We start from the raw sequence: 13,051 nt of genomic DNA on the forward strand, positions 1-13,051 counted from the left end.
TTGTGAGACACCAAATGATATTTCTCTGACCTTTAGATATCTGAAACACGGATAACAGGCAATTCTCAGCCAATGGCCCACGCCAAATGGCTTCATTTATTTCTGATAAACCACCAGAGCAGATCTATTCTTTAAGGCCCGTCAATGACACAAGCACAATGCTAAGGGAGCGTGTGGTGTCTTTTGAGTGAAGGCACGGCTTACAAAGGTGCCCAAAAACCTAATGTCTGGAGGAGGGCTGAGAAGTGTGGAGTCTCAGGAGGGCTGTGACTCAGATTATTGCTACCAAAAATGTGTGTGTGTGTGTGTGGCTCTGTCTGCATCTGTTGTCTTGATGCTGTGAAGCAGTTCATGAGCTACTGACAGGCAGACAAGCTCTGCTGATTTTAAGTGTTGTGAAGCTCAAGATTTTATTTTATTTTATTATATTAAATTAAATGTTTTAATTACATTTATTTTATTTTTTATTTTATTTTAATTATATATTTTAGATTTATTTTATTAAATTTTATTTCATCAATATATTTGTAAAAAAAATTTTTTTACTTATTTGTTTTATTTTACTCTTTATTTGATCTTTATTTCATTATTACATCATTATACATAATTTCATCATCTTTATTTTGTATTACATTTATTTCATTTTCATTTTTATTTTATTTTATTTATTTTTATTACTTTTTTTATAATTTCCATCCATCCATATTTTTATTTTTTTATTACTTTTTTTTATTTTATAACATCCATCCATCCATCCATCCATCCATCCATCCATCCATCCATCCATCCATCCATCCATCCATCCATCCATCCATCCATCCATCCATCCATCCATCCATCCATCCATCCATCCATCCATCCATCCATCCATCCATCCATCCATCCATCCATCCTATTCAAACTACTCTACCCCATCTGCTAACCTTCTTGTAGCTCTGTTTGAGATATTGACATTTTAATTTCCACCTCTTGTAGTTTTCAATTATCCTTGCGCCTTCAGACCGAAGGGTTAAGTGTGTTCTGGTGTCACTGTCCAGGCTGAGGAATGTCTAAATGAGCTCATTAATTAACAGACTTGCTCTCTGTCAGCACATGAATCCATCACTTGCATTCACATTACCATCAACAGCGTCTTCCTCTTCAGCAGCTGCGGTAATGAATGATTTCCACAGTGGCCGCTCCTTTGGCACAAGCGTACCAAGAGCCGTGCCAAAGAACCCCGAGCTCCTGTTATGAAGCACAGATGAATGGCTGGTCTGACAGACTGGCGATAGATTCAGATTCTTACATCATACAGTGTGTATTACAGTGCGGTTGAGGCTAACAGCGTTGAGATAGCTGTGGTGAGATTCTCTGCATTGCTAAGAAAGGGAAAAGGTTTTTGATTTTGAATGTGGAAGAGCTATTTACATCCGTATCATAAGTCATTTACTGTGGTTGAAAGGCATTTTGGGTTGTGTTCAATTTTCTGGATTGTAATTGCACATCCTTGGTCTCTCAAGTCTTGGAGTGCATCGAATTTAATTGCTTGTTAGTATCACAGGCGATTACATGCCCTAAATCCTGTTTTGCACAGGATGAAAACGGTTTTACTTGTAATAAATGCTTTAGTACAATCTCTTGCCTAATTGTTTTGCAACTTCTTGATCCCCAACAAACAAAATATTCCCAGTTTCTGCATAATTTATTTGCTCTACGCTGCAGGATGCTCAATGTTTAGACCTAAATATTGTGTTAATAATTCAGTCTCATTTGGCAACACAGTCATGGACAACACAGAACCCAGTGTACATTTGCATATTAATGTGGTAATGAATAATTAATGAATCTAGAGGTTGATTAGCTGTCAGGTTCATGGGTGGATCACAAATCAGCATGGGGCAAGGTTGGTTTAAGTGAGGTTAAATGCACATTAGGGGATCCTTTTGAACCAATTTTTACTGAACTGCATGTTGATACTGTTGGAATAGCATCATTTTTTTGGGTGCACGCTGGCTAATGGCCGATATGATGATATCTGTTTTTGCTTTTTGAATGTGTTCTTATAGTAGGGGGTAAATGTCTATCTATGTATTTGTATATTTTGTATACAATTATATAGGATACAATTAAAGAAACAAATGATCAAATATTATTACATATTTTATATTGCTATTATTATATATAGTATTCTAATATTAATATATTTTATAATTTATTTCATAATTGCTAATGTACGTTAATATATTTGAGAATATTTACTGTGTTTTTTTTAATCAGTTTTTTTTTTTCATTCTGGCAGAAAAAATATTTGATACGTACAATATTTGTGTATTTTGTAATTATCAGTTTAATTATGTAGTTTACAATGAAAGACAATTAAATTACATTTATTTGTATAGTTTGGTTTATACAAATTATTATCATTATTATTATTATTATTATTTGATATATTATTAAAATATTAAAAATGTTGCCTTTATTATGATAGGACAGTATAGAGTCAACAGGAAGTGAGGTGGGAGAGAGAGGGCTCGAACTCGGGTCGCCCGAAACGCAACGACGCTGTATGTCGTTGCGCTGCCCACGAGGCCATTGGCGTCGACATTTGGTATATTGTTTGATATTTTTAATATATCGGCAGTATATTGGCCTCCATACTGTCTAGGTATTGGCATTGCCGCTGAAAATTACTACTTTGAGCATTTAAAATACATTTAGGCTACTTTTTGAAACTGTTGTTGTAAATGTAATGCTATTACAAAATTGCCTGCTTTTGATTAGCATGTGATATTTAGTTGTTTTTAAAAAAAGGTTTCAGTCATGTTCTCTTTTATAATTGGTCATCGCACTGTAACGTTTAATTTTGTTCCGGCTCCAAACCATCGGATTCTTCCACACTCCACACAGTAAATCTTCTGAGCTCTGTTTCTGTTTCCTGGAAGCACTGAGGCAGATACACATGTCACTTGGCCAGAACTTGAGCGGCGAGGGTAAACCCATCATCCTGAGCTCTGTGTCGTGCTGTAAAGAGCTTAGACTACCCAACTGTAGCATCACACCCTCCGCAGACCTGAAACCAAGTAGCAGACCTAAACCAGATCTGCAGTTAATCCGCACAAACAGTGTCTTGTGTTGAGTTCTCTATTTCGATGTCTGAGCCAAAGGGATGAGGCTTGCTGTCGTAGGACTGTGTCAGCCCAGCGGGATTATAGGATGCGAGAGCATGGCACCCTGCTGAGGATTGGACTGTGTGTTTGTTTCTCTGCCACATTCCCACAATGCACATGCCATCAGTTCAAATCAAAGTTGCTTTGACTTTGCTGCCAACTTATAAAAGATTTTTATTAGGGCTAGGCACCGACACACATTTCACGATTCAATTCTGATCAATTAAAAACGTATTAATTTGGATATATCATGTACAGTACATGTCAATTGTTAATTTTTCTAGCTGACCATCAAGCTATAGACATTGAATAGCTTTCTTCCACACCGGTATTTATTTTTGAATTTTAAAAATAATAAATTTGTCTTTGTTTCATATCAAGAGGATCAAAGCCCAAAGCGTACTGCGATTTATTGCGAGAGGTGGTACAAATCATGTGAAATCAAGTGTGAAACAGCATAGACTAAAAGAACGATTCTTGGGATTTAATAATAGATATCAGTTCATCAAAAAGAGAATCTGATTAAAATCAATATTTTTAACCCAGTCCTAATGTTTAGGCATCATACACCCACACATAGGCTCCTTCAACAGTGTGCAAAATTATGCAACCTAACAAAATATATTTTAGGACAAAATCGAAGCATTTTATTTATCAGACAATCCCAGAATGCAGTGCAAGACAAAATGTTTTATGCAAGATAGTGAATGGAGTCAAGAGAAATGTCAACCGTAAAATGAAGTGTTATAAATAAAATATATATATAAAAAAATGTTTTAAGAGACTGTGCTAGTGTCCCAAACACAGATTAGGGATCGTGCTAAAAAGGATTTTCAGTGCAGAATTACTGATGAGATTGTAATTTAGTTCCAGGGTTAATCTGTGTCTGGAAATCTGGCACTCTACTATAAATATGGATTTAGTTATAAATGTTGTGAAATATTATTCATGTTTTTAGTGAATACATTGTGTCATCAACATACTGGGTTAAAGTAAGGAGTTATTTAAGGTTGAAATAATCACTGGATTTGCCAGAGTTTGGCATTAAATCTTTAAAAAGATACTATTTTATTTGAGGGACTTGGTTGCAAGGAAACTAAATATCCATGAGCAGAACTGCAATAATTAGCTTTCTCATTTATGGCTGTGACAATTATTAGTTTTGGACCGACAAGTCTTCATGCATCCAATGAAAATCTACAAAATTAGTTTACCTTTTTGGAGAGGTAAGGGTGTCTCTCTTCCTCACATTCTTGTTCTTTTTCTGTCTTCAGGTAATTAAAAACCACTGAAAGTATTTTTCGGTCACTGAACAGGTTTGAGCCTCTTTGGCGATGCTCCAGCTCAGTTAACAGCTGCCGTACGGTTACCGGGGAAGGATTTGAGCTCTGTCAAGGACTCCGCATCCAAGATGAATAATTTAATGTGCTGCTGCCGAAAACCTGTATAATTAATTCAACGGACCTACTTTGTTATTTTGCCTTCCAAATTTTAAAGTCAAATCACACAGATAGGATATACAGCTGCCTTCAAATCTCAGGGACAACTTGGGTTGTGAAGCTTTTTGGATGAGCTGAAATTTTGGACATTGTGATTGGATGAGTGTTTCAAGGAGATGCACAGAACTCAAGGACGGTTCTAGTTTGTCATTTCTGAGTAAAAATATTCAGTTAGATTCAGGTTTTACAATTTTAGTGGTTCAGTTTACCATATTTACAAAAATGTGAAATGCAATAGTACATTTTTAGAGGAAAATATGAGTGCTGCTTGTCTGTGCAAAACTCCATTTCAGTGGTTGCCAAGGTGTTGCAATGCGGTTGCTAGGGTATTCTGAATGGTTGTTATGTGTAAGGATGGGAATTGTAAAGAATTATGGCCCCTTCGTTCCTTTTTTTTGATTCACACACATACACACACAAAAACTCCTAAAGCCCCGTTCACACCGCCAGCGATTTTGTCGCTGCATGTCGCTAGTCTATGTACAGTGAAGTCGCTTGTGGGCGTTCCTAGTGTTGTCGCTCTAATGTTATTGGTAGACTGCACGTCTGAGCATATACCATCACAAGTGTTATATAAAACTGAGATATAATTCTAATTTGACTAGGAATTGGTCTTAAAAGATTTAAAATCAATATTATGCTGTTGGGAGAGTGTTGTTATATTAACCACAGCAGTGCAGTGCATTAAATATTTAACTACATTAACGATCGATCAATCAACAAATTAAACTCACTCATACTGTCAATAGTTACTAAAACGTCATTCGAATTTGACAAATAATCCATTTCTTGTCCCTTATAATCCACATAATGCAGGGGAAACTGTAAAATGAACTGTCTGCAGCAGTGCTAAACTTGCATCATGAAATTACAACACTCGAACTAAATGTGTGAATTAAACTCACTGAGAATGTCGACAGTTTCTTTTCCATGCATCATTTTATTATATCCATACAGTCAAATCATATAAAGCAGTGAAATCGCCCTCGAACTCTTCTTGCCTGCACTCGAGACGGTGACGTGAGCTGAACTCCACTGAAAGTCTTCTTTGCTATTGGTTGTCGCTCGCGAAAATCGCTTCTCATTTGCATAAAGTTGAAATTTCTGAACTTTTGTCGCGCGTCTCGTGTCGCTTGACACGCCCACATTCTGTCGCCAACGGTCACTGTCGCTCGTGTCGCCGGATGTCGCCAGCGCTCCATTGAAATGAATGGGATCATGTCGCTTTGTCGCTGCGTGTCGCTGGCGGTGTGAACGGGGCTTAAGACTCATTCCAATCAATCATAAGATTAGATTTCCCTTGTTTTTGATTCACTCAAAAGAATCAACTCATTGGATTTATTTATTTGGGAATCAGTTACACACTGGTCGCACTCTATGCTTTTGATTGACTAAGTCAACCAGCCTATAAGACTCATTTGGCGATTAGTTTACATGATCATGTTGAATGTTTTAGATTCGCTAACAAGTTCTTTTGGGACTGCACCGATTTCTGTGTTTTTGAATCACTAGAATCGACACATTGGAGTCATTCTTTTGGGAATCGCTGGAATACACTGGTCAAACTAAATTTTTTTGATTCACCAAAAAGAATCAACTCATAGGAGTCATTCTTTTTGAAATCAGTTGGACTACACTGATTTGACTTTGCTTTTTCTCTAAAAAGATCTGACTGCCAAAAATGATTTGATTGGGAATTTGTGAGTGTTTCTGGTTGCTCTGTGCATCTTAGGATGACTAATCTTTTAAAGTCTTACAACCCACACACAGAGGTTCTCAATTGGGTCAGAGGCTCTTTGTTAGTATCCCAGATTGGCCTATGTCCCATAAAACTATGAAATCCACTCCACAAATCATCTCTGATTCATCTCAGGCAGGTGAGATAACCTGATTTAACACACATATCCCATAATCCCCTGGAAGTGGAGTGGGCAATGATGACATCATTATTATAGATTTGAGAGCTGTCATGGTGGCTGTTTGTGTGAGGAACGCTGATTACAAGACATATATTATTTTCTCTCTGCAGTTTCTTTTTCATAATTTTCCAGTCTGTCACTTCTTCTTTTCCTCTTTTATGTTTTTCACTATCATTTAGTCTCCATATTCTTAATTTCTTTACTTTTCTTGGCTCAGGGAGCCTTGACTACTTCAAAGGCTCTTAGCGTACATGCTCATCAAAGCGAGTCTCCTCAGGTGAGTCTCTCTGTTGAGCGCTTAAGGAAGAGAGACACGTCACTTTTATTAAACCTTCCCACGGTGCTGAACTTCAGAGCAAATCTGGCAACCCTGCCCTTATGAGCTTAAGCTGAGGTCACGCTAGGCTTTGAGCATCTGAAATTACTTCAAACCCCACAGCACTGCAAAAAGACAGCTTTTGGGTTTGTGCGCTCTTTGAATTCAGCCAAAAAGGTCAATCTGTGACGTTTACATTCTATAAATCAAATGTCTTTGCGCTATGCAATTTTGCAGCACAGTGTTTGCTGAACTTTGGTTCATAGCTGATCAAATGTGTATGAATGGAAGAGAATGGAGCAGTTTTTTTTAAATTAAATTCATCGTATAAATGTCATGACATGGTTTGAAATGTCATGTCACCAGTTTGATTTAAGTGTAATTGAGATACTTTTTGTCCTTTTTATTCGTTTTTTAAAAAATATATCTATATCGGTTTTTTTATATTTTTATTTCAGTTTTAGTTATTTTAGTACATCAAGTTAAAGGTGCAGTAAACAAATATTTGAAATCAACCCAAACAAACACACCCCTCCCTTCATTGCTCTGCCATCCAAAATGCAGGAAAACGCAATGCATTGGATGTCTCTTTATCATAGCTGAAGCGAAGCAAAATAATACTTTATGAAAAATAAAGCAAAGATGAAGGACGAACGACAAGGAAGGAAATAAAATGACCATACACAAGAGTACAAGCATCATGAGTGGACACTGCCCCTACTGCTGATTGGCTCACTCTCTCTCCTCCCCTATCATGAGTGGACACTCCCCCTACTGCTGATTGGCTCTCTCTCTCTCCTCCCCTATCATGAGTGGACACTCCCCCTACTGCTGATTGGCTCTCTCTCTCTCCTCCCCTATCATGAGTGGACACTCCCCCTACTGCTGATTGGCTACAAGTGTGTTGTGCTGCTCGGTCCTATCCACTTTACACAGCGTTTCTTAGAAATCGCTTACTGCACCTTTAAACTAAATGAAAAAGTAATGTAAAAGTAATGCATTGCAATATTCTGTTTCTCCCTAAAAAAGTAACTAAGTACAGTACATTGCTTGAAAAGTTAGTTGAAAGTAATGTTTTGTTATTTTTGTCTGTTCCGATGTATGCATGAGTGTGCATGTTTAAAGACATTTTAATTCAGTAGTTTTAAATGTTTAAGCAAAGTAATACTATTGAAAAGTAATGTTCATAAAAAAGTAACTCAAATATTAATGTGTAAATATATAAAGTAATGCGTTGCTTTACTTGTCAAAAAAAGTAATCTGATTACATAAATGTAACTTGTAATGCATTACCCCCAATACTGGCAGTGGAAAAGACTGATGAGTTATCGTTATATATGATTGTCAATTTTTGTGTTGCAGTGCTGGCCAGTTTTCGAGGAACGGTGCAGCATGGCTTGCCTTTGGAGATCGGTGACACGGTGCAGATCCTGGAGAAATGTGAAGGTGAATACATGAGTGCTGATGCCAGCCACTGTCGTCAAAACCATCTTTTACATTTATTTCATTAGTATAAACCCCAGTGTTTACACCAGTTTGGACCGGCTTAAATTGCAAAATGGTTAAGATGGGCCATGCTGTTCTATTACTCGCACAAGGTGGTTATTGTCACAGGTAAACTAACTTGCACAACATGAAAGTGCCCAAACCTAACATTATTCTGGTAATTCAGTGATCGTTTTAACAGGAACATGAAGCTGATTTAAACAGGCTTAGCTGGTATAGGCTGTTTTTGCATTTCAACAGGACTGCTTGAGGATAATGTTGGTCACCAGTATATGTTGTTTTGGATGATGGTGTGTTCCCACCAGGCTTCTTAATTAGCTTAACCAGCAGGACTTCCTTTTCAAACTAGCTTTACCAGCAAGTCCATGCAGGTTGAATGGCTTCATAAGCTAAGTAGGGCTAAAACTAACAATTATTTAGATTTTTGACTAATCTAAAATAGAGTAAATCTGAACTAAAGGTTAAACTGAAATAAAATGAAACCTATATAGTAATAGTAATTGTATTCTAATAGTATGCTGTAGTATAACACTGCAGTGAAACCAATTTATGGAAATACTATTCACTGACCTTCAATGAACTACATAAAAATCTATTTATATGAGAGGGTTTGTGTATGCAAAGTTAAAAAAATATAATAGAATTAGCGAGAAACCAGCTGTAACAAGTCAAAATAAACTAGCGTGGTAAGTCATTCTAGTCTGAGATGGTCTTTTCACCAGGGTTGGCTTGATTTGATAAACTGCTGACACAGACACCTGTACTACCTCTGAAACGGGAGGATTTCAAACCAGACTTTTTTTGTGACCCACACTCGACTCCTTCGTTTCCTGTTTCCACCCTTTGAAGACACACTCCTTTGTTCTCTGGGTGCACTCGTTTCCTGTTTTTTTGAGTAAGAAAGCCGGTTTCAGTTGGAAAACACCCAGTAACATTGTGATGGAGAATCTTAAACAGTAGATATGAAACTACATAATCATTAGTTCCTGACTGACTATAGGTGCTAATTATCAGACGAGGGGTCGTGTTTCTGTATTTAGCAGCTATCACACTCTTTACCGAAAGTGCAGAGGTGATGCAAGCCCCCTGTTTTTTCACACCTTCAGACTGTGCTTCTCGGCTTTTTGCCAGGAAGCACATTAGTTTGTGTGCTGGTTTGCAGTGGGCAGAAGGTTCATCAGTGATGGAGATGATTAGATGACAGTGGTAGAGCAGGATGTCTGTGCGTCAAAGTGAAGCTGATGTTGAAAGTAACTTATTGGTCAAATCATTGCTTAGTCTCAATACACTCTTAAAAGTAAGTAACCTTTAAGGCGTCATGAAATCAAAACAGACCTTATTTACTTTGTTAGCGCACATTACTGCAAATTAATAAACAGAAAAAAATGTGTTTGTCGTGGTAGTCTTTAATCATAATCTGACCATTTGCATCCCTTCTGTAATCATGCTCCTTCTCTGATGAAGTCAGTTTGACGGCTTGGGTTAAATATCCTTAACCCCCCCCAACCGCCCAGTTTTCTGTGTGCGAGGGATAGAGAGGAGGTGCACTAAACTGAAACCCCGCACTCTATTCAGTATTCAGCTTCACTTGGAAATACGCCAGAACACTGGAGAAAAGTCGGTTGCAACTTCTGGTTCAAAGGGACTTTAAAGGTTCTATCACACACTTATTTTTAGGGCTTCCCATCATTGGATCATTTTATGGATTTAATTCTGATAATTTTTTTTTGTTTTAATTCATTTTTAATTCTGATAAAATTGTATGAATTGAGCACAGAACAACCCGTTAAACATGAACGTATTATGCAACCATTTAATACATTTCTCCTTATATGAATCTTTTGGCCTAAAGGGTTTTTTGAACACCTAAAGAATTCTGTAAAATTGAATCAAGAACCCCTGGGTTCTATATAGAACCACATTGAACCTTTTTTATGAAGCCAGTCTTAGACTACAGTAGTTTAGCTCGATTTATCTCTGATTTACTCCCTCCCAACAATCTGTCAATCAAATAATATTGTCCAGTACCTTGGGTGGTTACGATGTTCGGACCAGATTATCTATGCGAGTCAAACATGTTTGATATTATCGGTTTGGCCCCGATTTGTCTGTGAGCACATCAGGGCCAACCCGATAATATCAAACATGTTTAATATTTAGGATGATTATGACTGATTACTTCAGTACTTTGTACGTTAGTACTTGCTGTAAAATTGTTCCCTTTGTGCGTGATGCAACCAGTTTAAAAATACAAAGTTAAATGCTTAATTGAAATGTGGGCTGATTAACATTTTTCATAACAATGGTCCAAAACACATAAAAATACAGGTGTTTAGGGAGCATCTAAAAAATATAGGCTTTAATCTTCTGATTTAATCCTGACGGATGACATCTATGAATGGAAACAAAAACCGGTCCGGTGCACTCTGACCAATGAGAGGACAGTTTACTTTCACGTGACTTGTATTAACAAATCTCTTTGCAACATTGTTACAATTTTAAAAAGCTGTTTTGGAACAAACCAAACAATCTACAGGTCTTAAAATAAAATATGCCACCAAGTTCCTACAGTATGTGATAATAAAACATGTTTAGAGTTGTGTTTATTGTACATGGTAAATCTTCAGCAAAACAAATGCTACCAATTTGTTTCTTAAGATGCCGTATTGAGTGCTACAGAATATGATTGGACGTTTGAGATATTAAATATCTATGTCTGACTTTCAGTGGAAATAAGAATTTTAAATGTTGTTTTCACTGCATTTGCACATGCATTTGTCCTTTCTTTCTAAGAGAACATTTCCAACATTACCTGCTGTGTTTTGTTAGATAACGTCCTTTGAAAAGGCTTCAGTCAAGACACATTAGGCCGATATTAAAGATGAAAGTCACAGAAATGTTTTGTTTCTCAGGTTGGTACAGAGGATTCATCCTCAAGAACCCGAATGCCAAGGTAAGCAACTGTCTCTTTGTCTTTTATCAGGTCTGTCAGTGTCGGATGCTATTTTCAGTTGCCGAAATATCACAGCGACACTGTCAGACGAAACGCACGGATCAAAGCCAGTCTCTCTCTTTATTTCTCTCTTTTTGTTCCCTTGGTTATTAGTAGACTTATTTTGATTTGTTTATCTCTTTTTTTTTAGGGCATTTTCCCAAGCAACTACATCCATCTAAAGAATGCACACATCAAGAATAAGGGGTGAGTTGAAGGAAAGGATGGCAAACATTCAGACCCTCCAAATAGCAGATAATTCAGCTTGGTTGATCTGCTGTTTCTGTATGTACTTGTTGTAAATCTCCCCCTATGGAAACTCTAAACTGGAGTTTCTGTGATATTAATAACATTTGCGTACTTGCAGATATCCAGCATCTCTGTATAAAGTGCAAACATGCACACTGACACATATAGTCTGCAGAAAAAGTAATTCCAATCCGTCCGTAAACCGTCCGTTTTCACATGACATGATTTATATTTTTCAATGAGAAAACGTTCAGTGTGATATATTAGATTGACAGTATGTTAGCTTGATTACTGCAATGAGCGCAGTCCTTTGTGTTAGCTTGTTAAATTCAGAGTGAATGGCAATCCAACCTATGAGAACTCATGTAATTCATACATATCTGGCAATGTTATTGTTTTGCCTACTTCTGTATTATAAGCAAAGTTTGGTTTTCTAGATTTTATGACTTTTTTTAATTGGTGTACGGATATCTGAGACTGGGCTGCCTGAACATAATGCTAAATGAATATAGCGACGGCGAACAGAAGGAAAACACCAGCGCTCCACTATACATCTGCTTTTTCCTTTGATTAACGTACAGTATAACAAGCGCAGCACCAGATGAGGTGTATCTCATATCTGTTGTGATGTGTCGCCCACATTTGACTCTCAGGCAGTTTGAGACGGTGGTGCCGACTGAAGACTCTGTCATTACGGAGATGACGTCCACCCTGAGGGACTGGGGCGCCATGTGGAAGCAGCTCTTTGTGGTAAATACTGTTTGGACAAACACAGCAGTCCGCCCACAGCCACACACTGCCTACGTGAACTCTGGGTACACAGATGCTGATGGGCGGAATATATTAAATGTATTTTAGCTGCTGATGCGGGGGAAACTGTATTTGAATTATTTCTACACCAGGTCATTATATATCAGTGTTGCAGCATTATAGCCCATTATTAAAGCTGCAACTTCAACATTTCAGTGGCTCTTTCCTTTCCTTTTGTTTACGCTAATAGAAAAACGAAGGAGATCTGTTTCACAGACTGTGGCACGTGATGAATGAGATTTTGGACCTCAGGCGGCAGGTTTTGGTGGGTCACCTGACCCACGATCGCATGAGGGATGTCAAACAGCACATCACTGCACGTCTGGACTGGGGCAATGAGTGAGTACAGCATCACCTGTGTGATGTAATAAAGCGACAGGTTGAATCTCAAAACACCCATCATGAACATGCTCAAGTCATATTTCACACAAATATGATTTTTTTTTTTTTTTTTCTACATGACGAAAATAATTGCTTTAAATTTCTCTTACTGTAATTCCCCCCAAAATGTTATTGTTACTATACATTTTCAAAAAAGTAATATATTTTTATGAATAATTATAAATCAATATTAATTTCCCTACTGTTCAAAAGTTTGGGGACTGTAAAAG

At 37.3% G+C, this 13,051-nt stretch overlaps 1 protein-coding gene across 2 annotated transcripts in view; it reads left to right on the forward strand.

Moving 5' to 3' along the window:
• dock4b (dedicator of cytokinesis 4b) overlaps positions 1-13,051 on the forward strand; it is an 80,883-nt gene that overhangs the window by 17,232 nt on the left and 50,600 nt on the right. For both annotated transcript variants that reach the window (XM_084408309.1, XM_084408310.1), the window contains exons 2-6: positions 8,246-8,329; positions 11,302-11,342; positions 11,533-11,588; positions 12,284-12,380; positions 12,631-12,779. In XM_084408309.1, the coding sequence (XP_084264435.1) occupies positions 8,246-8,329; positions 11,302-11,342; positions 11,533-11,588; positions 12,284-12,380; positions 12,631-12,779 (427 nt within the window). The remainder of the gene's footprint in view (positions 1-8,245; positions 8,330-11,301; positions 11,343-11,532; positions 11,589-12,283; positions 12,381-12,630; positions 12,780-13,051) is intronic.

The sequence above is a fragment of the Rutilus rutilus genome (genome assembly GCF_951802725.1).
Source record: "Rutilus rutilus genome assembly, chromosome: 4".
NCBI classification, from domain to species: domain Eukaryota; kingdom Metazoa; phylum Chordata; class Actinopteri; order Cypriniformes; family Leuciscidae; genus Rutilus; species Rutilus rutilus.